Source organism: Mobula hypostoma, chromosome 7, assembly GCF_963921235.1.
Source record: "Mobula hypostoma chromosome 7, sMobHyp1.1, whole genome shotgun sequence".
Lineage (NCBI taxonomy): Eukaryota > Metazoa > Chordata > Chondrichthyes > Myliobatiformes > Myliobatidae > Mobula > Mobula hypostoma.
The window spans coordinates 141,280,229-141,306,612 of NC_086103.1; the positions used below are offsets into that span (position 1 = coordinate 141,280,229).

Genomic DNA, 26,384 nt, shown 5'->3' on the forward strand with positions numbered 1-26,384 from the left:
CCCTATCCTTCTAAGCATCGCCCCCTCAAGTGCTTCTGAAATTACTACTATTTTACCTGCCTCAATTACTTTTTCTCTGGAAGCTCATTGAATATATAACAACAATTTGCATTTTGGATTCCCCTACCATGGGGAAAAGACTGTTACTCTCCACCTTATCGATACTTCTCATAATTTTAAATATTTCTCAATTCCTCAGCTCCAGGGGAAAAGACTGAGTGCATTCTCCCTAACGCTGCCCTTCATAATTTTATATACCTGTATAAGATCACCTCTTAGTTTTCTATACACTAATACTTGGCCAACTTCTTGTAACTCAGGCTGTCTAGTTCTAGCAAAATCTTTGTAAATCAACACACACAAATGCTGGAGGAACTCAGCAGGTCAGGCAGTATTGATGGAAATGAATAGTCAATTGATGCTTCGGTTCGACCCTTCATCACACTGGAAAGGAAGGGGGAAGATGTCAGAATAAAAAGCTGGGGGAGGGGAAGGAGGATAGCTAGAAGATGAAGGTGAAGCCAGGTGGGCAGGAACAATAAAGGGCTGGAGAGGAAGAAATCTGATAGGAGAGGAGAGTGAACCATAGGAGAAAGGGGAAGCCGAGGGGACCCAAAGGGAGGTGATATGCAGGAAAGAAGAGGTAAGAGGCCAGAGTAGCAAATGGAGGAAGAGGGGAGGGGGAGGAAAATTGTTTTTACTGGAAGGAGAAACCTCTATTCATGTCATCAGGTTGGAGGCTAACCAGACAGAATGTAAGGTGTTGCTCCTCCACCCTGAGGGTGGCCTCATCTTACCATGGCACAAGAGGAGGTCTGAACTGATATGTTGGAATGGGAATTAAAATATTTGGCCACTGGCAATCTCTGCTTTTGGCAGGTGGATGGAGGTGCTCAGTGATGGGTCTCACCAACATAAAGGAGGCCGCATCAGGAGCACCAGACACAATAGATGATCCCAGCAGATTTGCAGGTGAAGTATTGCCTCACCTGGAACGACTGTTTGGGGACCTGAATGGAGGAGGTGAATGGGCAGTTGTAGCACTTTTGCCACTTATTTAAGTGCTGGAAGGGAGATTAGTGGGGAGTGACAAATGGACAAGGGAATCACAGAAAGCAGAGAGGGGGGAGGAAGTAAAGAAATGTTTGGTGGTAGGATCCCTCTGAAGATGGCAGAAGTTGCGGAGAATGATGTGATGGATGCAGAGGCTTGTGGGTGGTAGGTGAGGACAAGAGGAACTCTATCATTTTAAGGCGGTGGGAAAATGGGGTGAGCATGCAAATTTTTGTAAATCTTTTCTGCTTTTTTTCTGTTTATCCCAATCTTTTCTATAATAGGGTGACCAAAATTGTACACAATTTCCAAGTGTGTAACATAATCCAACTCTTGTACTCAGTGCACTGACTGATGAAACCCAATGTGCTAAACACCTCAGTTTTCCGTCGGTTTCAATAAACTATGCACTTGTACTCCTATGCGCTTGTCCCTCTGTTCTGTTACACTCCCCAGTGCCCTACAGTTCATAGTACAAATCTTTTGGTGATTTGACTTTCCAAAATGCATCACCTCACACAATCTGTATTGCAATGCTCTAGACCAGACTGCTGTGTGAGGTAGGCTGTTGCGGGCCATTCTAAATAGACAAAATCTACTCCCCTACCCTCGTCTACCTTTTTTGTTAGTTCAAAAAGAAACTCAAATATACAATTGCAAGAAAAAGCTTGTGAACCATTTGCAATTACCTGGTTTTACCTGAGGTTGTATAAGGCATTGGTGAGGCCGAATCTGGAGTATTGTGTTCAGTTTTGGTCACCAAATTACAGAAAGGATATAAATAAGGTTGAAAGAGTGCAGAGAAGGTTTACAAGGATGTTGCCGGGACTTGAGAAACTCAGTTACAGAGAAAAGTTGAATAGGTTAGGACTTTATTCCCTGGAGCGTAGAAGAATGAGGGGAGATTTGATAGAGGTATATAAAATTATGATGGGTATAGATAGAGTGAATGCAAGCAGGCTTTTTCCACTGAGGCAAGGGGAGAAAAAAACCAGAGGACATGAGTTAAGGGTGAGGGGGGGAAAAGTTTAAAGGGAACATTAGGGGGGGCTTCTTCACACAGAGTGGTGGGAGTATGGAATGAGCTGCCAGACGAGGTGGTAAATGCGGGTTCTTTTTTAACATTTAAGAATAAATTGGACAGATACATGGATGGGAGGTGTATGGAGGGATATGGTCTGTGTGCAGGTCAGTGGGACTAGGCAGAAAATGGTTCGGCACAGCCAAGAAGGGCCAAAGGGCCTGTTTCTGTGCTGTAGTTTCTATAGTTTTCTGCATTAATTACTCATAAATCGTGGTCTGATCATCATCCAAGTCACAATAAGAGACAAACACAATCTGCCGAAACTAATAACACACAAACAATTGCACTTATTTTTGTCAATACTGAGTACACCATTTAGACAATCACAGTCTAGGTTTAAAAAAAGTATGTGAACCTCTAGGGTAATGCCTTCAGCAAAAGCTACTTGGAGTCAGGTGTTCCGATCAATGAGCTGAGATTGGAGGTGTGGGTTGTAGAGGGGAGTGTGTACACATACGCACCCCTGGTCAAAATTTCTGTTACTGTGAATAGGTAAACGAGTAAAAGATTACCTGATTTCCAAAAGGCACAAAGTTAAAGATGACACATTACTTTAATATTTTAAGCAAGATTACTTTTTTATTTCCATCTTTTACAGTTTCAAAATAACAAAAAAGGAAAAGGGCCTGAAGCAAAAGTTTGGGCACCCTGCATGGTCAGTACTTAGTAACACCCCCTTTGGAAGTATCACAGCTTGTAAACGCTTTCAGTAGCCAGCTAAGAGTCTTTCAATTCTTGTTTGGGGGATTTTCGCCCATTCTTCCTTGCAAAAGGTTTCTAGTTCTGTGAGATTCTTGGGCTGTCTTGCATGCAGTGTTCTTCTGATGTCTATCCACAGATTTTTGATGATGTTTAGGTCGGGGGACTGTGAGGGCCATGGCAAAACCTTCAGCTTGCACCTCTTGAGGTAGTCGATTATGGATTTTGAGGTGTGTTTAGGGTCATTATCCTGTTGTAGAAGCCATCCTCTTTTCATCTTCAGCTTTTTTTTTTACAGATGGTGTGATGTTTGCTTCCAGAATTTGCTGGTATTTAATTGAATTCATTCTTCCCTCTACCAGTGAGATATTCCTCGTGCCACTGGCTGCAACACAAGCCCAAAGCATGATCAATCCACCCCCGTGCTTAACAGTTGGAGAGGTGTTCTTTTCATGAAATTCTGCACCCTTTTTTCTCCAAACATACCTTTGCTCATTGCGGCCAAAAAATTTTATTTTAACTTCATCAGTCCACAGGACTTGTTTCCTGATGCATTTTGACTCAGAAAGTGTTTACAAGCTGTGATACTTGCCAAAGAGGGTGTTACTAAGTACTGATCATGCAGGGTGCCCAAACTTTGCTTCGGGCCCTTTTCCTTTTTTGTTATTTTGAAACTGTAAAAGATGGAAATAAAGAAATAATCTTGCTTAAAATATTAAAGTAATGTGTCATCTTTAACTCTATGCCTTTTGGAAATGAGGTCATCCTTTACTCGCTTAGCTATTTGCAGTAACAGCAATTTTGACCTGGGTGCCCAAACTTTTGCATACCACTATAGGTGTGTGTATGTGTAAAATCAGTCACAGACAAAGTCAGGTTACTGACAGAGTCTGCTCTTCTCAAGAAAGATCTGTTTATGTGCATCTTGCCTCAATCAAAACAACTCTCAGAGGAAGAATTGTAGACATGTATGAAGCTGGAAAAAGCTGCAAAAGCATTTCTAAATTCCTGGGTGTTCATCAGCCAACAGTAAGAGAAATTGTCTACAAATGGAAGAGATACAGTACTCTTGCTACTCTCCCTAAGAGTGGACATCCTGCAAAGATCACACCAAGAGCGCAATGTGCAATGCTGAAGGAGGTGAAAAAGACTCCAAGGGTAACAGCAAAAGACCTGCAGAAATCAATAGAACTTGCATGTGTCCTGTTCATGTGTCCACTGTAAGAGAAACACTGAACAAGAATGGTGTTCATGGAAGGACACCGTGGAGGAAACCACTGCGCTCCAAAAAACAAAAATTGCCTACGTCTTAAGTTCGCAAAACACTACCTGGATGTTCCACAATGCTTCTGCGACAATATTTTGTGGATAGGTGAGACAGAAGTTGAGCTTTCTGGCAGAAATGCACACTGTTCTGTTTGGAAGAAAAAGGGCACTTCATACCAACACCAAAAGCTCATCCTAACTGAAGCATGGTGGAAGGAGCATCCTAGTTTGGGGCTGCTTTGTTGCCTCAGGGTCTGGACAGCTTGCAATCATTGAGGGAACAGTGAATTCAAAATTGTATCACGACATTTTATAGGAGAATGTCAGTGCAGTGGTCCATCACCTGAAACTTAATAGAAGTTGGATGATACAGCAAGACAATGATCTGAAACACAAGAGTAAATCAACAACAGAATGGTTTAAAAAGAAGAAAATTCATGTTTTGGAATGGCCAAGACAGAGTCCAGAGCTTAATCAAATTGAGTTGCTGTGGCATGACCTGAAGAGGACTGTTCATGCAAGGTATCCCAGAAATACTGATGAACTGAAACAGTTTTGTATGGAGGGATGGTCCAAAATCCCTCCTCGTCATTGTGCAAGTCTGATCAGCAGCTACATTTGGTGGAGGTTATTGCTGCTAAAGGATATTCTACCAGTTATTAAATGCAAGGACTCACAACTTTTTCCAGCCTGAACTGTGAATGGTTAAACAACATGTTCAATGAAGACTTGAAAAGTACAATTGTTTATTAGTTTAGGCAGATTGTGTTTATCTATTATTGTGATCTAGATGAAGATCAAACCATATGTTATGAGTAATTAATGCAGAAAACCAGGTAATTGCAAAGGATTCACGAACCTTTTCTTGCAACTGTAGGTAAAGCACAACTTTCCACAAAGCTATGATGACTCAGTTACCCTCCCTCACCTGGGACAGTCCGACCATCTTTCATTACTTTTGCTTCCCAAGTATAGCCCGGTCATTAAACGTGTGAAACCCACAATGAAGACTGTTAAGATCTGGCTGGAGGGTGCTGACTCTGCTCTTCAGCACCAATACCAGCACACAGACTGGAGTGCGTTTGCTGCCTATACCACCACAGACTCTCAGATTAACATTGACTTATATACCAACTCTGTCCTTGAGCACATCAACAAGTGAGTAGATAGAGTGACATCACAAAAACTAATAAAAGTTTTCCCCAATCAGAAACCATGGATGAACAGAGAAGTTTGCTTCCTGCTCAAAGCCTGAGATTCAGCCTTCAGGTCTGGAGACCAGGAGGCTTACAGCTCAGCCAGGGCCAACCTGAGGAGGGGAATCTCTCAGGCTAAGCACATAAACAAACAGAGAATCGAGGAGCATTTCAACTCCTCGGAACCCTGGCGCATGTGGCATGGCATACAGGTCATTACAGACTTCAAACCACCTAGTACTGGGCCCCCTTCCAGCTCTGCTTCCGTCCCTGATGAGCTCAATTACTTCTACGCTCGCTTTGACCGAGAAAACAAGGAGGTCACCCTCAAAGCAGATCTCCCACCTGGTGAACTGCCTCTCTCACTTTCCACCTCCGATGTTTGCGCCACCCTGAGCAGGGTGAATGTACGGAAGGCAGCTGGTCCGGATGGAATACCTGGCCGTGTGCTCAGAGTCTGTGTAGGGCAGTTGGCCAGGGTCTTCATGGACATTTTCAATCTGCCTCTGGCCCAGGCAGTTGTCCCCACAAGCTTCAAGATCGCCATCATCGTGCCAGTGCCGAAGCATTCCACTGCCATGGGCCTGAATGACTTCTGTCCAGTTGCACTCACCCCCATCATTGCAAAGTGCTTTGAGAGACTGGTTCTATCACAACTGAAATCCTGTCTGCCCACTACCCTGGACCCCCATCAATTTACCTATTGCACCAACAGGTCAACAGAGGATGCCATTTATCGGCACTTCACTTTGACCTGACCCACCTGGACAGCCCCAACTCTTACGTCAGAATGCTGTTCATTGACTTTAGTTCGGCATTCAATACTGTGATCCCCTCCAAGCTCATCACCAAACTTCGCCAGCTTGGTATCAGCTCATCCCTCTGCAATTAGACCTTGGACTTTCTGACTAACAGACCCCAGTCAGTTAAGTTAGACAGCCTCTCCTCTTCCACTCTCACCCTGAACACCGGCGTGCCTCAAGGTGTGTGCTGTGCCCTCTTCTGTACTTCCTTTTCACCTATGACTGTGTTCCTGTACATGGTTCTACCTCCATAATCAAGTTCCCAGATGACACCACGGTGGTTGGCCTGATCAGAGGGGATGACGAGATGGCCTACAGGGACGAGGTCCAGCACCTGGCTGCGTGGTTTGCCAACAACAATCTGGCCCTTAACACCCAGAAGACCAAAGAGATCATTGTGGACTTCAGGCATGCTAGGAGCCACGCTCACGTCCCTATCTACCTCAACAGAGCTGTAGTGGAGCGTGTATCAAGCTTCAAGTTCCTTGATGTTCACATTTCTGAGGATCTCACCTGGTCCCTGAACTCCATCCTGACCAAAAAGGCACAACAGCACCTTTATTTCCTACGGAGCATCGAGAAAGCTCACCTCTGTCCCAGGATACTGACGGACTTTTACCGCTGTACAATTGAGAGCATACTCACCAACTGCATCTCAGTGTGGAATGGCATTTGTCCTGTATCAGACCGCAGAGCACTCCAGTGTGTGGTGAAAACTGCCCAGCAGATTATCGGCACCCAGTTGCCCACCATTGAGAACATACTATAAACGCTGCCTGCGCAGGGTGAAAAGCATTATCAAGGATGCATCTCACCCTAACCATGGACTTTTTACTCTTCTCCCATCCGGTAGGCACTACAGTAGCCTCTGCTGCCGCACCGGCAGGCACAGAAAGAGCTTATTCCCTGAGACTGTGATCCTGCTGAACTTCACATCACAGCGCTAAGCAGTATTGCATCCATATTGTACTGTCTCAGTACTTTTATGTTTGTGTGCTGTAGCACTTACTTTTTATTCGCAGTTATTTTGTAAATAACACTATTTGCGTTTCTGATTAGATGCTAACTGCATTTCATTGGCTTTGTATCTGTACTTGGCACAATGACAATAAAGTTGAATCTAATCTAATATGCCGTAAGTTACTTTGACATAAGTGGACGCTGCACTCATGTTCTCATTTGTTTACTTTATTATTTGCATGATTTGTCTTTTGTACATTGTCAGTGTTATTGTATAGTAAGTTCCATTGTATTTCTTATTTTCCTATAAATGTCTAAAAGAAAATTAGTTTCAAGGTAGAATATGGTGACGTATATGTACTTCGATAATAAATTTACTTGAATTTTGACTTAAATCCTCCTAATCAGACCTTGTATACCCAAAATGCTGGTAGATCCTATGCTTCAGAATTCCATCCAGTAATTTCACTACCACTGATATCAGGCTGACTGGCCTGTAGTTCCCTGGTTTGACCTTGGTATCCTTAAACAATGAAATGACATTAGCCACCTTCCAGTCTTGAGGAACTTCACATGTGAACTTCATACATGCATATATATTGAACATGAAACCCAATCAATAAGTGCTTTTCTTTTTACACATTATTTATTGGTTTTTGATATTCTGAATCTTGTTTATACCAAATATACCATAAATGGCAGGGGTACGGAGGGCTATGGTCTTGTGTAGATTGATGGGAGTAAGCAGTTTAAATGGTTTGGCATGGACTTGATGGGCCAAAGGGCTTGTTTCTGTGCTGTACTTTTTTATGACTCTATGTAAATGTTTAATATGTGCAGCATAATTTTTAGTTTCAAGTTCATATTTTGGCTGAAGGGTGATCTGGCTAAAAATGCTGTTTGTGTTTCCAGCCCTATTCCCGGGAGAAGTTGACAAAGAAAGGTGAAAGACCCAAAGAGATATCGGATAAGAGGCAGGATATAGACAAAGGGCGAAAGGAGCAAAATGTAGACCACAGTAAGTCTTCGTAAACTACATTCCTTTTTATCACTGGTTTCCACATTCAACACAAGATTGTTCACCCTAGAATATTACTTTCCTATTCTTTCTTAAAGAGTAACTTTTCAATAGAACTTACTAGATAGGAGTAAACATTATGTCAACATTTGAAAGAAGAAATATATTAAAAAAGAAAAGAAAGGGCAACATTAGTGGAAAGGGAAACATGGGATAAACATAATAGGTTGATGGCACTATGACGGAACTCCTGTAATTTAACGGGAATGCTGATGTTACATCTTTTAAAAGTTGGTGTAAAACAACAAACTCTTAAGTGTTTTGGCAATGGCAGGCTTTGGGAAATATAGTACTATCTATTGGCCAGAAATAACATTCCTTTGAGTCTTGAATTTTACAAGTAAGTGGAGTAAGATTTTTCTCTTTCAAATATCTTAATTAATATTACATTCAACACACATCAAAGTTGCTGGTGAACGCAGCAGGCCAGGCAGCCTCTCTAGGAAGAGGTACAGTAGACGTTTCAGGCTGAGACCCTTCATCAGGACTAACTGAAGTAAGAGTTAGTAAGAGATTTGAAACCAGCAACTTTGATGTGCATTGCTTGAATTTCCAGCATCTGCAGAATTCCTCTTGTTTGTATTAATATTACATTGTTGTTTTAATTGGCTTCAGCATTTCCATTTTCACTGAGCAGAAGGGTAGTAAGGACAGGCCAAGGGAACATTTTGCTGGTGAGTCTGACTTGGTTGTGGGTAAGTTACTGGAGGGAATTCTGAGGAACGTTATCTCCCCTCACTTGGATAGTCGAGGCCCGATCTTGAATAGTCAGCATGTTTTTCTGCATGGAGGTCATATCTGACAAATCATTTGGACTTACTCGAAGGCGTTAGGTGGAGGGAGGGCAGTGGATATTACCTTTATGGACTTTAGTAAGGGCTTTAATGAGGTTCTGAATGGCCGGCTGATCTGGACAGTTAGGTTGTATGGGATTCAGGGAGAGCTAGCAAGATTGATTCAGAATTGGCTCAATGATGGTAAGCAGAAAGTGATGGTTAAAGGTAAATTCTGTGACTGAGGTCTGTGGCTAGTGGAGTGCCCCAGGGATCGCTGGGATCTGTTATTCATTATCTACATAAGTGAGTTAGATGTGAGTTTATTGGTGATACTAAATTTGGGGATCTTGCTGATCGTGAAGCAGGTTACAATCAATTACAAAGTGATCTTGATCAGTTAGAGAGATGGACTAGACTATGCCTTTATTTCTTCTACCACAGTGCATGATCATACACTATTCCATTTGCTTTTCTTTTCCCCATTCGTCTAATCTGTCCAAGTCCTTCGCAGACTTCCGATTCCCTCGACACAACATGCCACTCTGCCTATCTTTGTCTGAAAACTTGGTGAAAAGGCTATGAATTCCAGTATCCAAATCATTGGCATGTAACTTGAAAAGAAGCAGTCCCAACTCCAACCCCTGTGTATCACCATTAGTCACTGGTGGCCAACTAGAAAAGACCGCCTTTATTCCCACCCTTTTCCTTCTGCCAGTTGGCCAATTTTCTATCCATGCTAGAATCTTTCCTGTAATACCATGAGCTCTTATCTTGTTTAGCAGCCTCGTGTGGTGCCTAAAAATCCAAGTAAACAACATCAATTGACTCTTTTGTCTATCCTGCCTGTTATTTCTTCAAAGAATTCTAACAGATTAGTCAGGCAATATTTCTCTTTAAGGAAACCATGCTGACTTTGGCCTAATTTATCACATCTCTTCAAGTACACTAAAACCTCATCCTTAATAACATCTAATTTTTTGCCAACCAATGAAGTGAAGCTAACTGGCCTATAATTTCCTCCAATTGTCCAGTCCTCCACAGCCACTGCAGAATCAAGTGACCCTTGAAAAATCACCACTAAAGCTTCCAGCCTCTTTCAAAACTCTGGGGTGTAATCCATCTGAGGAAGTGACTTATTCACTCTCAGACCTTTCAGCTTGCTGGACACCTGAGTAATGGTGACTACACTCACCTCTGCTCCCTGACACGCTCTAATTTATGGCATACTCTTCGTGTCTTCCACAGTGAAGATTGACACAAAACACTGAGTTTGTTCATCCCCTGTCCAGCATACTTTTTCAGTGGTCTGCTATCTCCTAATGCCTCTTTTACTATTTGGAAGTTTGGTATCCTGCTTGATATTACTGGCTAGCTTATATTCACAATCATTCTTTTCTCTCTATTGCTTTTTAGTTACTTTCTGTAGATTTTTAAATGCATACCAATCCTCTAGCTTCCCAGTTATATTTTGCCACATTGTATACTCTTTTGCTTTTACGCTGTCTTTGACTTATCAGACAACATAGGTGCCTATGTCCCACAAATTCAAACCCATTTCTCTCACACCAATCACTGAGCCATCCATTTAGTTCTGATCTCATTTACCCTGTCTCAATTTGCGGATCCAGATAGTATTACCTTTGTGATTCTGCAGTTTTCATTTAGTCCCTAGTAACTCTAATTCCCTCAGTAAAATCTCTTGCTTTGTTCTTCCTTTGTTGCTGGTACCCATATGGACAACAGGGATTTTCCCCTCCCACTCCAAATTCATTTGTAGGTCACATAGGATATCCTGAACCTGGGTACTGGGCGGACAGCATAGATTTTGGGAGTCTCAATCCGTGCAATAGAGAATTGTGTCTATTCCCTAACTCTTCTATCGCCAATTAATCAGAATCAGATGTAATATCACTGGCATATGTCATGAAATTTGTTGTTTTGCAGTAGCAGTACATTGCAATACGAAGTAATTAAAAATCCTATAAATTACAATAAGAAATAAAAGCCCAATAATTTACAATAAAAAATTAAATTAGTGCAAAAAGATAATGAAGTAGTGTACATGGGTTCAATGTCCATTCAGAAATCTAATGGTAGAGGGGAAGAAGCTATTCCTGAAGTGTTGAGTTTGTGTCTTCAGGCACCTGTACCACCACCTTGATGGTAGTAGTAAGATGGTGTCCTTAATGATTAATGCAACATCACCTTGTGAAGATGTCCTCAATGCTGGGGAGGCTAATGCCTGCAGTTACATTTCACTTCTGTCCCTCTTGAATGGCTCCCTGGCCCACAATGCTATGGTTTAGTTGCTCATCTTTCCTACAGCCCCCACTATTCTCCTCACAGGGTTCAACAATCTCAGACCTGTTGGATAAGCTTAAACGCCGAGGTTCCTCCAGTACTACCTTTTGGATTCCCCTACCTGCTTCATTCACAGTTACACTTTCTTGTCCCTGGTCAAAAACCAAATCTTAAGTAGTTTATCTAGTGGGTGCGATTGCCTCCTGAAACATAGTGTTCAAGTAAATCTTCCCTCCCTGATTCATTGCTCTATTTGAAGCTCAGATTCCAGGTCATCTACTTTGAGTCTGAATTCCTCAAGCAGCCAACACGTGCTGCAGTTGTGGTCACTGGGAACCACAATGGGGTCCACCTGCTCCCACATCACACAGATACAACACACCTCCTAACCCTGCATACCTAATGTTTTTAATTTGTTACTGAGACATGAGAAGAATTTCTTTATACAAAGGGTTGTAAGTACCTGGAAAGAGCTGCCAGAACAAGTGGTGAAAATGGGTACAGCTGCAACATTTAAGAAGCATTTGGATAGGTACATGGAGGGGAAAGGTTTATATGGTTATGGGCTAAACGTCGGCATCTGAGACAACCAGGGAGGATGCTGTGGCTGCCTAAGACCAGTTAGGCCACAGGGCCTATGCTGTATTATTCTGACTAGGCATGACTCAGCACTCCCCTCTGGATCCTTAATATTCTGACCAACAGACTGCAATTTAGTAAGGAGAGGTAGCAACACATGCTACGCACTGCCCATGTGCTAATAACTTTGTGGCAAACATTTACATGTTTGTAGATGATATTACCAAAGTGGGCTTAACACAATGAAATGGAGTACAGAATGAAATGGTAGTCCTTGTGGCATGGTGTCGAGACAAAAACCTCAAAACAGTTGGTCTTTGACTTCAGGGAGTGGGGTAGTCTTCCTTTTGTATCAGTGGTGTCAAGGTAAAGATGGTTGGGAACCTCAAATTCCTGTGAGTAAATATCATTGATAGTCTGTCTAGATCCACCCATGTGGTCGCTCTGGCCAGAAAAACGCACCTGTACTACTTCAGAAAGCTATGGAAATACTGCATGTCCCCAGTGACAGTCATCAATTTTATAGTTGCACTATAGAAATCATCACAGATTGCTCGCAGTGTGGTATGTTAATTATTTTGCCCAAGACTACAATTGCAAAGAGTTGTAACTCAGCCAGTTCATCACGAAAATCCATTACCCCCTCATTGACTGTCTGCTGCCTCAGGAAAGCAGTTAACACAATCAAGGACCCACCTGCCTCGGTCATTTCAGTCATCTCCTCTAAGAACAGGAGGCATAGGATTCTTGACCAGGCCTGTTGTAGATAAAGATGAACGCTTGATTTCTAAGTCTACCTTGTCATGGCCCTTACTCTTTATTTGTCTACCTGCGCTGCACATATTTTATAACTAATACTATGTTCTGCATTCTGCTTTTTAATATTATATTTTTGTACTACCTCAATGTGATCTATTGGGATAGCATGGAAACAAAAGCTTTGCACTATATCTTGCTACATGTGACAATAGAAACATAGAAAACCTACAGCACAATACAGGCCCTTCGGCCCACAAAGCTGTACTGCACATGTCCTTACCTTAGAACTACCTAGGCTTACCCATAGCCGCCTATTTTTCTAAGATCCATGTATCCATCCAGGAGTCTCTTAAAAGATCCTATCGTTACCACCATCACTGCCGCCACCGCCAGCCCATTCTACACACTGACCACTCTCTGTGTAAAAAAAAAACAACACAACAACAACTTACCCCTGACATCTCTTCTGTACCTACTTCCAAGCACCATAAAACTGTGTCCTCTCGTGTTAAGCATTTCAGTCCTGGGAAAAAGCCTCTGACTATCCACACAATCAGTGCCTCTCATTATCTTGTACACCTCTATCAGGATATCTCTCATCCTCTGTCGCTCCAAGGAGAAAAGGCCGAGTTCACTCAACCTATTCTCATAAGGCATGCTCCCCAATCCAGGCAACGTCCTTGTAAATCTCCTCTGCACTCTTTCTATGGTTTCCACATCCTTCCTGTAGTGAGGCAACCAGAACTGAGCACAATACTCCAAGTAGGGTCAGACCATGGTCTTGTATAGCTGCAACATTACCTCTCAGCTCCTAAACTCAATCCCATAACTGATGACGGCCAATGCACCGTATGCTTTCTTAACCACAGAATCAACCTGCGTAGCAGCTTTGAGTGTCCTATGGACTCAGACCCCAAGATCCCTCTGATCCCCTGATTAATGCTGTATTCTGCCATCATATTTGACCTACCAGCACATCCTCTTTCTTAATATCTACATGCTCAAGCTTTTCAGTTCGCTGTAAGTCATCCCTACAATGACCAAAATCCTTTTCTGTAGTGAATTCTGAAGCAAAGTACTCATTAAATAACCCCTGCTATCTCCTCTGGTTCCAGACACACTTTTCCACTGTCATACTTGATTGGTCCTATTCTGTTATGCCTTATCCTCTTGCTCTTCACATACTTGTAGAATGCCTCGGGATTTTCTTTAATCCTGTCTGCCAAGGCCTTCTTATGGCCCCTTCTGGCTCTCCTAATTTCTTAAGCTCCTTCCTGCTAGCCTTATAATCTAGATCTCTATCATTACCTGGTTTTTTTTTTTTTTTTTTTTTTGAACCTTTTGTAAGCTCTTCTTTTCTTGACTAGATTTACAACAGCCTTTGTACACCACTGTTCCTATACCCTAACATCATTTCCCTGTCTCATTGGAACTTACCTACGCACAACCCCACCCAAATATCCCCTGAACATTTGCCACATTTCTTCCCTACATTTCCCTGAGAACATCTGTTTCCAATTCATGCTTCCAAGTTCCTGCCTGATAGCCTCATATTTCCCCTTACTCCAATTAAACATTTCCCTAACTTGTCTGTTCATATCCCTCTCCAATGCTGTGGTAAAGGAGATCACTTTCTCCAAAATGCTCTCCCACTGAGAGATCTGACACCTGACCAGGTTCATTTCCCAATACCAGATCAAGTACAGCCTCTCCTCTTGTAGGCTTATCTACATATTGTGTCAAGAAACCTTGCTGAACACAACTAACAAACTCCACCCCATCTAAATCCCTTGCTCTAGGGAGATGCCAATCAATATTTGGGAAATCTCCCACCACAACAACCCTGTTATTATGATAATTTAACAATTATCAAAGTACTGACACAATCAGATCTACATTTTGTCATTTGTTTACTAATTAAAAGGGACCATTAACAGGAGTGATTTCTGGATAGGTGTTGGAAAAGAGAAGCAGGGGAGGTGGGTAGGTGATGAGGGGACTTTTAAGAATTTTGATTTGGTATCTCCAACATGACACAATCCTCCATGAGTATTCTAAAATAATATTCTCAGTAATTCAGCAGCTGTCCCAAAATATATCATGAGCTGCTGATAAGACAGCACTGGCCAATAAGTATTTGGTCTTGACTGCTTCGGTTTTGGTGAGAACTAGTTAGATTGTTGACTGCTGGAGAAGTGTTCTGTAGGACAATTGATCTAATTATTTGTTACAATGTGAATTGTTATCTAGCAGATATTTTGATTAATTGTGCTTGGTACGAACCTGGTGTAATAGAGCTGGAATTCTAGAGGGTAGATTTTATAGCAACTTTGATGGTTTCACGTTGAGTTTTATTAAGGTTTTAATTTAATTAGTTGAACTGCCATGGTGGAATTTGAACACTTTTCCTTGAACTTGTAGTCTAGACCTCTAGTGATTTAACCACAATATTACTGCAGTCTGAGGGAAAAGATAACTTCATGAAGAAAACCATTACGCTCTGGAAATTGTGGATAAATTTCCAGCAGTAATGCCCCAAACATTGTCATGTGTCCAACATCTAGCTGCCATCCGTATACAGTTACTGCTTTTAGAAAAAAAAAGTTTCTAAAGATTGTTTGATTCCCTCTATTGAGAAACCAATATCGGAAATCCTATATTTGTCTACTATTGTGTAAATAACTCTGAAGTAGATACTTTATGTCTTTTGTTTATAATATAGATAATGTCTTTCTTTTATTTATAATATAGATAATCGAGAGATGAAGGGCCTTTTTGACAAGTTTCTCATTCCCTTTGCTGATGTCACTGATTCTGAGGATAGGAAAGATAAAGATCCTGTTTCCCATTATCCTAAATTTGAGGAGAATCAAAATAAAGAGAATCAGCTACAAAAAGATAAGAAAAAAGAGAATGAACCGCGACTGCAAATGGCACTTGAAGAAACCCATAAAAATATTGATACCATTCCTCATAATGAAGAGAATGCAGGTAAAATTTAACTTTATTTAAGTAGAGTAAATTTTCCATTTGCGACATTATTTTGTGTAATGGGTAAGGTAACAGTCTTTTCATTCATTATTTTTGACAAATTTTAAAGTAGCATATATTTTTAACAACATAGGGATGAATTTGGCATCAAAATTCCAACAGCAAGCTTTTCCTTAATTCACTCAGTAGAAGTGACAAATTGAAAATTATAATTATAGTTGTTGCTTAGGTGCACTGTCATTGCCTTGAACCTGGAGATCAAGTTTTGTGCTTTTGGTGTATGTTTTTACTCACTATGGAAGGCTGAACATTTTATGCCAGCCCTTTGTGTACTCCCAGAGAGACAAGAAGACCAAGAGAAAGAGGCAGTAAGATGTTTCAAAGCAATTGATATCTTTCTTTTCCAGTCAAGATCTACTGCATCTTTCTCTTGAAGGCATGAGAAATGCCAGCTTGCAAATATTGTAGGGGCTCATTATCTGGGGAAAGAATTATCTTGTTATTTTTTGCATTATTTAAATTAATGATTCCTGGCCCAACCCAGGAATTGGACAAAGTAGACCAATAGAACAACGGTACCCCGTTCCATTCACTAAGTTACTTGGTTGTTAAGTTTTGTTTTTAAAAAAATGAATTCTGCTCTTGTAGGCCATTGTGAGTAAAGAAGATTTGTTTAAACTAGAAATTACTTCCAAAGCTTGTCCGAACTTTTTTCAGGTAGCTGTATATTATTAAGCATGTAGCAAATGTGATATTATGTATCTTAATTTTGCAGAATCCCTCTGACTATAAATGAATACTTTATTAGCATTAGTGGTACGTACTTTGGTTGTAGGTCTTCAGTGATTGAAATGCTACATAGTGATTGAAATTTACTTGTTTATTTGTATCCTCTTAATTATTTTCAAATTTAGTTCTGGTCTTCATTATCAGTTCTTAAATGTCAGTGCTTGAATTGTAGTTATTGTTTTTGCTTTGCTCTTGATTTTTAGAAGACAAAATGCCAAAGTTGGGTGTAGGCCTACAACTTGATTGGATGACATTAGAAGATTTTCAGAAACATCTGGATGGAAATGATGATTTGCATATTCCACCAAAAATAATATCCAATAGTGAGTGGGATATATTATATTATCTATTTTTATATTAAATAGAGGAAACTGAAAGCTATTTTCAGAATGAATATAAGAGGTATAAATACACATTTATTAACACAGTGTGTTGATAATTACGTTCCTTTGACTTTTTTGCTTATAATGAAATCCTAGAAGTTTTAGGTGAAGACTTACCAAATGCTTACAAATTGGGAGTCTGGACAATTAACACGAGGGCTAGACGGCTGAGAAGTTTGCTAGTGCTGTTCAGGAAGGTTTAATCTGAATTAGCAAGGAAAGGGGATTCTGAGTAGTTCTTCAGATGAAGAGGTACATGTATCTAGAGAATAGTTAGTAAATCAAATAAGCATTAAGGGAATTCAAAACTAAGTTGTATCTATTCGAATGTAAAGAGTATTTTTAAGTAAAAAAAGTTGCAGTTAAACTTGGGTGTATGGAATTCTTGCCATCACTGAGACATAGGTGAAGGATTGGCGGGACTGACCACTCAATATCCCAGAGCATAGAACTTCCAGGCAAGTTGGAAGGAAGCTTTGCACTGTTTGTAAGATTGCATTTCTTCAGTATTGAGAGAGAATATCCTAAAAGGTGTTCAAACAAGACCATATAGCAAGAAATTAGAAACAAAAAGGGCATATTACAGACCTCCCAATAGTCAACAGGAGTTAGAGGAACAAATATGAAAGCAGATATTGGAGTGATGCAAGAACAATAGGGTTATCATACTGGGGGATTAAGTTTCCCAAATATTAACTGGATTGCCACAGTGTTAAAGGCTCAGAGGTGGTGGATTTTTAGAGGTATGTCAGGGGAGCTTTTAGATGCAGTATGTAGATGAGACCAACAAGGGAAGAATTACTGGACGTCATCTTAGTCATGTGGAGGGAATGTCATTGGGGGATCATTTTAGAGATTCATCATAACTGTATATTTTAAAGTGGTTATGGAAAAGGATAGGGATGCCCCAATGATAAATGGTTTAAATGGGGGGAATTTGTAAGAGATTGCAGATGCTGGAAACGGGAGCAATAAACAATCCAGAGAAAGAACTTGATTGCTATGCAGCTTCCGTAGAGGGAAATAAACAGTTGATGTATTGGGTAGAGATGCTTAATCTAAGCTGAAAGATGGAGGAGTGATAGCCAATATAAAGAGGTGAAAGGAAGGGTTGCAACAAGAGCTGGTAAGCACAAATGGATCTAGTTGAGGAGTAGTAATAAACAGGTAGGAGAGATGAATGAACATGGTGACAGAAGCTGGGAGGTGAAAGGTGAATGCAACAGAGTGCTACTGGCAGTGGTTCTGATTGGAAAGGAAGGTGGAGTGTAAAACCAAATAAAAGTCGGGTGGGCAGATGGGAACAGTAGGAAAGGGGACCCAGTGGGAGGAGTGTGTGCATGATTGGTAGGTAGAGTAGGTGGAAGAAGGTAAAGAAGCAAGGTAAAGGGGAGCTGGAGGCATGGAATTGTGGGGTGGGATTGGAGCAAATGGGTAGATCAGTTCTACCAAAGTGCATGACTGTATACCTCCCAGCACTATTTCATCTGCAACACACATCAAAGTTGCTGGTGAACACAGCAGGCCAGGCAGCATCTCTAGGAAGAGGTACAGTCGACGTTTCAGGCCGAGACCCTTCGTCAGGACTAACTGAAGGAAGAGTTAGTAAGAGATTTGAAAGAGGGAATGGGAGATCCAAAATGATAGGAGAAGACAGGGGGAGGGATGGAGCCAAGAGCTGGACAGGTGATTGGCAAAGGGGATATGAGAGGATCATGGACAGGAGGTCCTGGGAGAAAGACGGTGGGGGGGGGGAACCCAGAGGATGGGCAAGAGGTATAGTCAGAGGGACAGAGGGAGAAAAAGGAGAGTGAGAGAAAGAGTGTGTATAAAAATAAATAACGGATGGAGTACGAGGGGGAGGTGGGGCATTAGCGGAAGTTAGAGAAGTCAGTGTTCATGCCATCAGGTTGGAGGCTACCCAGATGGAATACAAGGTGTTGTTCCTCCAACCTGAGTGTGGCTTCATCTTTATAGTAGAGGAGGCCATGGATAGACATGTCAGAATGGGAATGGGATGTGGAATTAAAATGTGTGGCCACTGGGAGATCCTGCTTTCTCTGGCGGACAGAGCGTAGGTGTTCAGCAAAGCGGTCTCCCAGTCTGCGTGGGGTCTCGCCAATATATAGAAGGCCACATCGGGAGCACCGGACGCAGTATATCACCCCAGCCGACTCGCAGGTGAAGTGTCGCCTCACCTGGAAGGACTGTCTGGGGCCCTGAGTGGTGGTAAGGGAGGAAGTGTAAGGGCATGTGTAGCACTGGTTCCGCTTACAAGGATAAGTGCCAGGAGGGAGATCAGTGGGGAGGGCTGGGGGGGACGAATGGACAAGGGAGTTGCGTAGGGAGCGATCCCTGCGGAAAGCGGGGGGTGGGGGGGAGGAGGGAAAGCTGTGCTTAGTGGTGGGATCCCGTTGGAGGTGGCGGAAGTTACGGAGAATAATATGTTGGACCCGGAGGCTGGTGGAGTGGCAGGTGAGGACCAGGGGAACCCTATTCCTAGTGGGGTGACGGGAGGATGGAGTGAGAGCAGATGCGCATGAAATAGGGGAGATGCGTTTGAGAGCAGAGTTGATGGTGGAGGAAGGGAAGCCCCTTTCTTTAAAAAAGGAGGACATCTCCCTCATCCTGGAATGAAAAGCCTCATCCTGAGAGCAGATGCGGCGGAGACGGAGGAATTGCAAGAAGGGGATGGCATTTTTGCAAGAGACAGGGTGAGAAGAGGAATAGTACAGATAGCTGTGAGAGTCAGTAGGCTTATAGTAGACATCAGTGGATAAGCTGTCTCCAGAGATAGAGACAGAAAGATCTAGAAAGGGGAGGGAGGTGTCGGAAATGGACCAGGTAAACTTGAGGGCCGGGTGAAAGTTGGAGGCAAAAGTTGGAGTTCCGGGTCCAACATATTACTCTCCGTAACTTCCGCTACCTCCAATGGGATCCCACCACTAAGCACATCTTTCCCTCCCCCCCCCATCCCTGCTTTCCACAGGGATCGCTCCCTATGCGACTCCCTTGTCCATTCGTCTCCCCCCCCCCATCCCTCCCCACTGATCTCCCTCCTGGCACTTATCCTTGTAAGCGGAACAAGTGCTACACATGCCCTTACACTTCCTCCCTTACCACCATTCAGGGCCCCAGACAGTCCTTCCAGGTGAGGCGACACTTCACCTGTGAGTCGGCTGGGGTGATATACTGCGTCTGGTGCTCCTGATGTGGCCTTCTATATATTGGCGAGACCTGACGCAGACTGGGAGACCGCTTTGCTGAACACCTACGCTCTGTCCGCCAGAGAAAGCAGGATCTCCCAGTGGCCACACATTTTAATTCCACATCCCATTCCCATTCTGACATGTCTAGCCACGGCCTCCTCTACTGTAAAGATGAAGCCACACTCAGGTTGGAGGAACAACACCTTATATTCCGTCTGGGTAGCCTCCAACCTGATGGCAGGAACATTGACTTCTCTAACTTCTGCTAATGCCCCCCCCCCTCGTACCCCATCCGTTATTTATTTTTATACATACATTCTTTCTCTCACTCTGCTTTTTCTCCCTCTGTCCCTCTGACTATATCCCTTGCCCATCCTCTGGGTCCCCCCCGTCTTTCTCCCCGGACCTCCTGTCCCATGATCCTCTCATATCCCCTTTGTCAATCACCTTCCAGCTCTTGGCTCCATCCCTCCCCCTCCTGTCTTCTCCTATCATTTTGGATCTCCCCCTCCCCCTCCCACTTTCAAATCTCTTACTAACTCTTCCTTCTGACGTCTCGGCCTGAAACGTCAACTGTACCTCTTCCTAGAGATGCTGCCTGGCCTGCTGCGTTCACCAGCAACTTTGATGTGTGTTGCTTGAATTTCCAGCATCTGCAGAATTCCTGTTGTTTACTATTTCATCTGCCACTTTTTTGCCTATTCTCCTAATCTTAAGTCCTTTTGTAGCCTCTATACTTCCCCACAACAACCTGCCCTCCACCTACCTTCATATCGTCTGCAAACTTTACAACAAAGCCATCAATTCCATCATCCAATCATTGACATATCAGGTAAAAAGGATCTGTCCCAACACAAACCCCTGTGGAACACCACAAGTCACTGTCAGCCAGCCAGAAAAGGCTCCCATTATTCCCATTCATTGCCTCCTGCCAGTCAGCCACTACTTTATCCATGCTAGAATCTTTCCTGTGATACCATGGGCTTGTAGCTTGTCCAGCAGCCTCATGTGGCACCTTGTCAAAGGCCTTCCAAGTACACAACATCAACTAATTCTCTTGTCTATCCTGCTTATTTCTTCAAAAAGTTCCAATAGATTTGTCAGGCAAGATTTTTCCTTGAGGAAACCATGCTGTCTATGGCCTATTTTATCATGTGCCTTCAGCTACCCTGATACCTCAACCTTAATAATTGACTCCAGCATCTTCCCAGCCACTGAGGTCAGACTAACTGGCCTATAGTTTCCTTTCTTTTGCCTCTCCTCCTCCTTGAAGAGTGGAGTGACATTTTGCAATTTTTCAGTCTTCTAGAACCATTGGAGAATCTAGTGGTTCTTGAAAGATTATTAACAATGCCTCCACGATCTTGTCAGTCATTTCTTTCAGAATTCTGGGGTGTACACCATCTGGTCCAGGTGAGTTACCTACCTTCAGACCTTTCAGTTTCCTAAGAACCTTCTCTCTAGTTATGGTAACTTCACACACTTCATGACCCCGATACCTGGAACTTCCACTATACTGTTAGTGTCTTCCACAGTGAAGACTGTTGTAAAATATTTATTCGGTTTGTCCACCATTTCATTGTACCCCATTACTACCTCACCAACATAGTTTTCCAGTGGTCTGATATCCAGTCTCGTCTCTCCTTTACACTTTATGTATCTGAAGAGACTTTTGGTATCTTTAATATTATTGGCTAGCTTACTTTCTTATTCCGTATTTACCTTAATGACTTATTTAGTTGCCTTCTGTTGGTATTTGAAAGCATCCCAATCCTCTAACTTTCTACTAATGTTTGTTCTATTATATGCCCTCTCATTGGCTTTTATGTTGATTTTGACTTCTTGTTAGCCACAGTTGTGTCATCTTTTCTGTAGAATACTACTTCTTTGGGATGTGTCTATCCTGTGCCTTCCAAATTGCTTCCAGAAATTCCAGCCATTGCTGCTCCGCCATCATCCCTGCCAGTGTTCTTTTCCAATCAATTCTGGCCAACTCCCCTCTCATGCCTCTGTAATTCCCTTTACTCCACTGTAATACTGATTCATCTGTCTTTAGGTTCTCAAATTTCAAGGTGAATTTGATCGTATTATGATCACTTACCCCTAAGGGTTCTTTTACCTTGAACTCTAATCAGTTCTGGTTCATTGCACAACACCCAATCCAGAATAGCTGATCCTCTAATGGGCTCAACGAGGGGCTCTAAATAATATTAATAGATACTTTATTGATCCTGAGTCAGATATTCTTTCATTTACAGCAGCAACATTTAAAAACACAGACTTAACTATAAAATAACAATAATAATAATATATACAATAATTATTTACCAATGTGCAATAATAATGTACAAAATAATGAAACATAGACCATTGTACTAAGATGTGTGTTCTCCTGTCGCACAGAGTTGAACTGTTGTATATGCTTATTGCATATGGGAGGAAAGATTTTCTGTGATGATCCTTGTGACAGCGGAGCTGAATGAGTCCGTTTGAAAGGGTGCTTCACTGTTTATTCAGTAGGTTATGGAGAGGATGTGCCAGATTGTCCACAATGGATAACAGTTTGTTTAGTGATCTCCACTCCATCACTAACTCAAAAAGTTCTGGGTTGTAACCAAGGATGGATCCAGCCTTTTTGATGAGTTTATATTTAGTCACTGATGTTGCTCCCCCAACATAAAGCTGCAAAAAGAAGACTGCAGTCACTACAACAGACTGATAAAAAATCTCCACCATCCTGCTGTACATATTGAAGGATCTCAGTTTCCTTAGAAAATAGTCCGCTCATCCCCTTTGTATAAACAGCTTTGGTGTTGGTTTTCCAGTCTGTTGTCGAAGTGAGTACCCAAGTATTTGTACTCTGCCACCACCACAAGTGCTTTTCCCAGAATGTATACGGTACTTGTCACAGTCCTCTTCCTCCTAAAATCAATCACCATCTTCCTGGTTTTGACCACATTCAGGAGCAGGAGGTTCCTCCCGCATCACTCCACAAACTTGTCCACCAGTCCTCTGTACAATGACTCCTGCCCATCTCTGATATACCCAACCACTGCAGAGTCCTCAGAGAATTTTTGCAAGTGACAAGACTCAGATTTGTATTGAAGGTCTGAGGTGTACAATGTGAACAGAAACGGAGATAGGACAGTCTCCAATGCCACTCACCAATATCTCAAGACAGAGAAGTACCCAGTGTTCAAACTGGGGTCCATCTGTCAGGTAGTCAGTAATCCAGGAGATAGTGGATTTGTCTATGCCCATTCTTTGCAGCTTCTCGCTTAGAAATGGTGGTTAGATTGTATTGAAGACATTAGAGAAATCAAAAAATGTGATTCTCACAACGCCGCCAGCATCTAGGTGGGAGTGAGCTCTCTGCAACAGGTAGATGATGCCACCATTCACTCCCACGTGAGGTTGGTAGGCAAACTGTAGAGGGTCCAATGAAGATCTCACCTGCAGTCCAAGGTAAATCAGGACCAGCCTCTCCAGCATCACCTTTACATGAAATGTGAGGGCAATTGGTCTGTAGTGATTAAGTTCAATGGAGTTGCCTTCTTGGGTACAGGAACCAAGCAGGAAATCTTCCCTAGCACCAGTATCTTTTCCTGACTCAGACTCGGATTGTAAGGGTGCTGTAAAATATCAGACAGCTGGCTCGCACAGGCCTTCAATACCCTGGGGCTGATAACCATCCAGACCAGCAGCCTTGCCTTAATCTCTCCAGCTGACTCTTAAACCTGACCTGCAGTCAAGAGTCATGCAGGGGAGGTGATCATCCCCATGGAGGCAGGATACTCCAGAGTTGGGGGGTTTGGAACACGAGCACTCACCAGAGGAGGGGGGGGTGGAGGGAGAAGCACTCTAGAAATTCCCCCTCCTGGAATCAAGCACCAACCTGATTTTCCCAAGCTACCTACATATTGAAGTCCCCAATGGACTATTGTAACATTGCCCTTTTGGTATGCATTTTTTATCTCTCGTTGTAATTTGTAGGTCACAGCGTTACTACTGTTTTTGGGGGGTGGGGTGGGGAGTGGGTCTGTATACAACTCCCATCAGGATCTTTTTACCCTTGCAGTTCCTTAGCTCTATCCACAATGATTCAATACCTTCCAACCCTTTATCACCTCTTTCTTATGATTTCATTTCAGTTTTTTTTAAACCAACAGAGCAACATCACCTCCTCTGTCTTCCTGCCTGCCCTTTCTATATAAAGTGTATCCTTGGACATTAAGCTCCCAGCTATAATCTTTCCGCCATGATTTAGTGATGCCTACAACTTCATGCCTGCCAATCTGCAACTGTGCTGCCAGTTCATCTACCTTATTCTGCATACTGGGCACATTCAAATATAACACCTTCAGTTCCTGTACTCACCCCTTTTTTGATTTTGTCCGCCTTTACATGGCAACTCATCTTGTTGACTGCAGATTTTCTTCGCTACATTTGTAAACCAGCTCTCATCTTCAGCACTATTACCTGCCTTTCCTACAACACTTGTTGCAATAAAATATACACAGCTCAGCACACAAGTTGCACCATGCTCAACCTTTTGTTTCCTAATTTTGTCTTAAGGTCTTACCAACATCGGCCTCCAGAACTTCTTCACTAACTGTTCTAACACTACTTCTATCCCCTGCAATTCTAGTTTAAAACCCACTGTGAAGCATTAACAAACCTTCCTGCTAGGATATTAGTAAGTATTAATTAATAAGTGTGTGGATCACATGGAGATTGGAAGAGTTCTCCATGGTTTTAAAGGTTATTTTAGGTGATAGAACGATTGAGTGTACTGGTGAAATGGACTGCAAAATGGCAGTTTAATCTAGACAAATGAGATGTTTGGAGGTACTAATGAGGCTAGGACATGCATCAAGAATGGTGGAGCCTTAGGGAATGATGAGGAATTGACAGCATTTAGGAAATGTCCAGATGACTACTTGAATCACTTGGGCTTAGAGGTTATGCACCAAGTGATAAGAGGCAAAGGGTGCCCACTGCTTGCTGTGCAAGTTGATATTTGGCCACTATAAATTGCTCCAAGTAGCAAAATCTTAGGGGATAAGTGATAAAGGGGAGAATAAATAGCAATTATTGTATGATTAGAATATATGGTTGGTTGATGGTGGTATGGATTAGGTGATCTTATTTCCTTGTTATGTGACTATCAACTCTAAATATTAACGCTGACAATGCAAAAGCCATTATCACTTGAGGATTTATGAAGTTAAATTAATGAACTGCAAAATGTTTTCTTCTTGCCATTGTCTTTTACAAAGAGTGCATCAAGTAAAGCCATGCAAACTATTATACTGCACACTAAGAATGCTGTGGCTTGATTAGTGATTAACATATCTTGGCATTGGTTTATTATTGTTCACATGTATTGAAATAAAGTGAAAAGCCTTCCTTGCATACTTTTTATATAGATCAGATTATTACACAGTGCATTGAGGTAGAACAAGGTAAAATAACAATAAGAGATAAGTGTAACTGTACAGAGAAAATGCCCAGCAGGTAAACAAGGTACTAGATCATGAGGTAAATTGGACTCTTGACCTCACAATTTATCAGGAAATTAGGGAACTATTATAACAGCAGGATAGAAGTTGAATCTTGAGCTTGGTAGTACATGCTTTCATTTCAGCCTTTCATACCTTCTGCCTTTTGGAAAATGATGGGATAAAGAAAAGCTTAAAATCTTATCAAAACATAATGCAGACTCTTTAAATTTTCATTTATACTTCCTTCAGTCTGATTACAGGCAAGCAGTCTGGATAGTGTATTGCTATTACATAATAATACAAGTTCAAACAATGATTGAATATAATTTATAAATGTCCTTTTAGATGGGATTTACAATTGAGATTGGTGGTTAGCTCAGATCTTGTTTAGTTGTATGTAAACAGTTTGAAGTTTTTGAGAGTTTAAATAAATATATAAACATGTTACATTTAAAAATGTATTTGTATATAGACTAAATAAGTTGATTAATTATTTAAACTATAGTACCAATTTAGGCTCTTACAACTAATTCAAGTGACTGGCACTAACTTAAGAATATACCAGAGGCCTTTGACAAATAAGAGAAAATCTGCAGATGCTGGAAATCCAAGCAACACACACAAAATGCTGGAGGAACTGACCAGGCCAGGCAGCATGTGAGGAAAAGAGTACTGTCAGTGTTTCGGGCCAAGGCCCTTTTAAATGTCGACTGTACTCTTTTTTCCATAGATGTGAAGTGGAGAGAGTGTTTGTAAATCTGGCAGGAGCAAGGATGTTGGGAATAATGAGGGTGGAAGGGTGTGGGACAGATGGCAGAAAAGTGGTAGGATGGGGTGATTGGTGCAGGTGCAGACACACCCAGCCCAGAGACACCAGGCAAGGTAATTTGATTTCAGACGATTGGTTTATTGATCATTACCGAATGTCTCTGGTGCTTCCTGTTCTCTCCCTTG

The 26,384-nt window shown here is 42.0% G+C and overlaps 1 protein-coding gene across 1 annotated transcript in view; it reads left to right on the plus strand.

The window, feature by feature from the left end:
* mphosph8 (M-phase phosphoprotein 8) overlaps positions 1-26,384 on the plus strand; it is a 70,826-nt gene that overhangs the window by 26,308 nt on the left and 18,134 nt on the right. Inside the window, exons 4-6 of the mRNA XM_063054157.1 lie at positions 7,974-8,079; positions 15,306-15,545; positions 16,538-16,657. Of these exons, the coding sequence (XP_062910227.1) occupies positions 7,974-8,079; positions 15,306-15,545; positions 16,538-16,657 (466 nt within the window). The remainder of the gene's footprint in view (positions 1-7,973; positions 8,080-15,305; positions 15,546-16,537; positions 16,658-26,384) is intronic.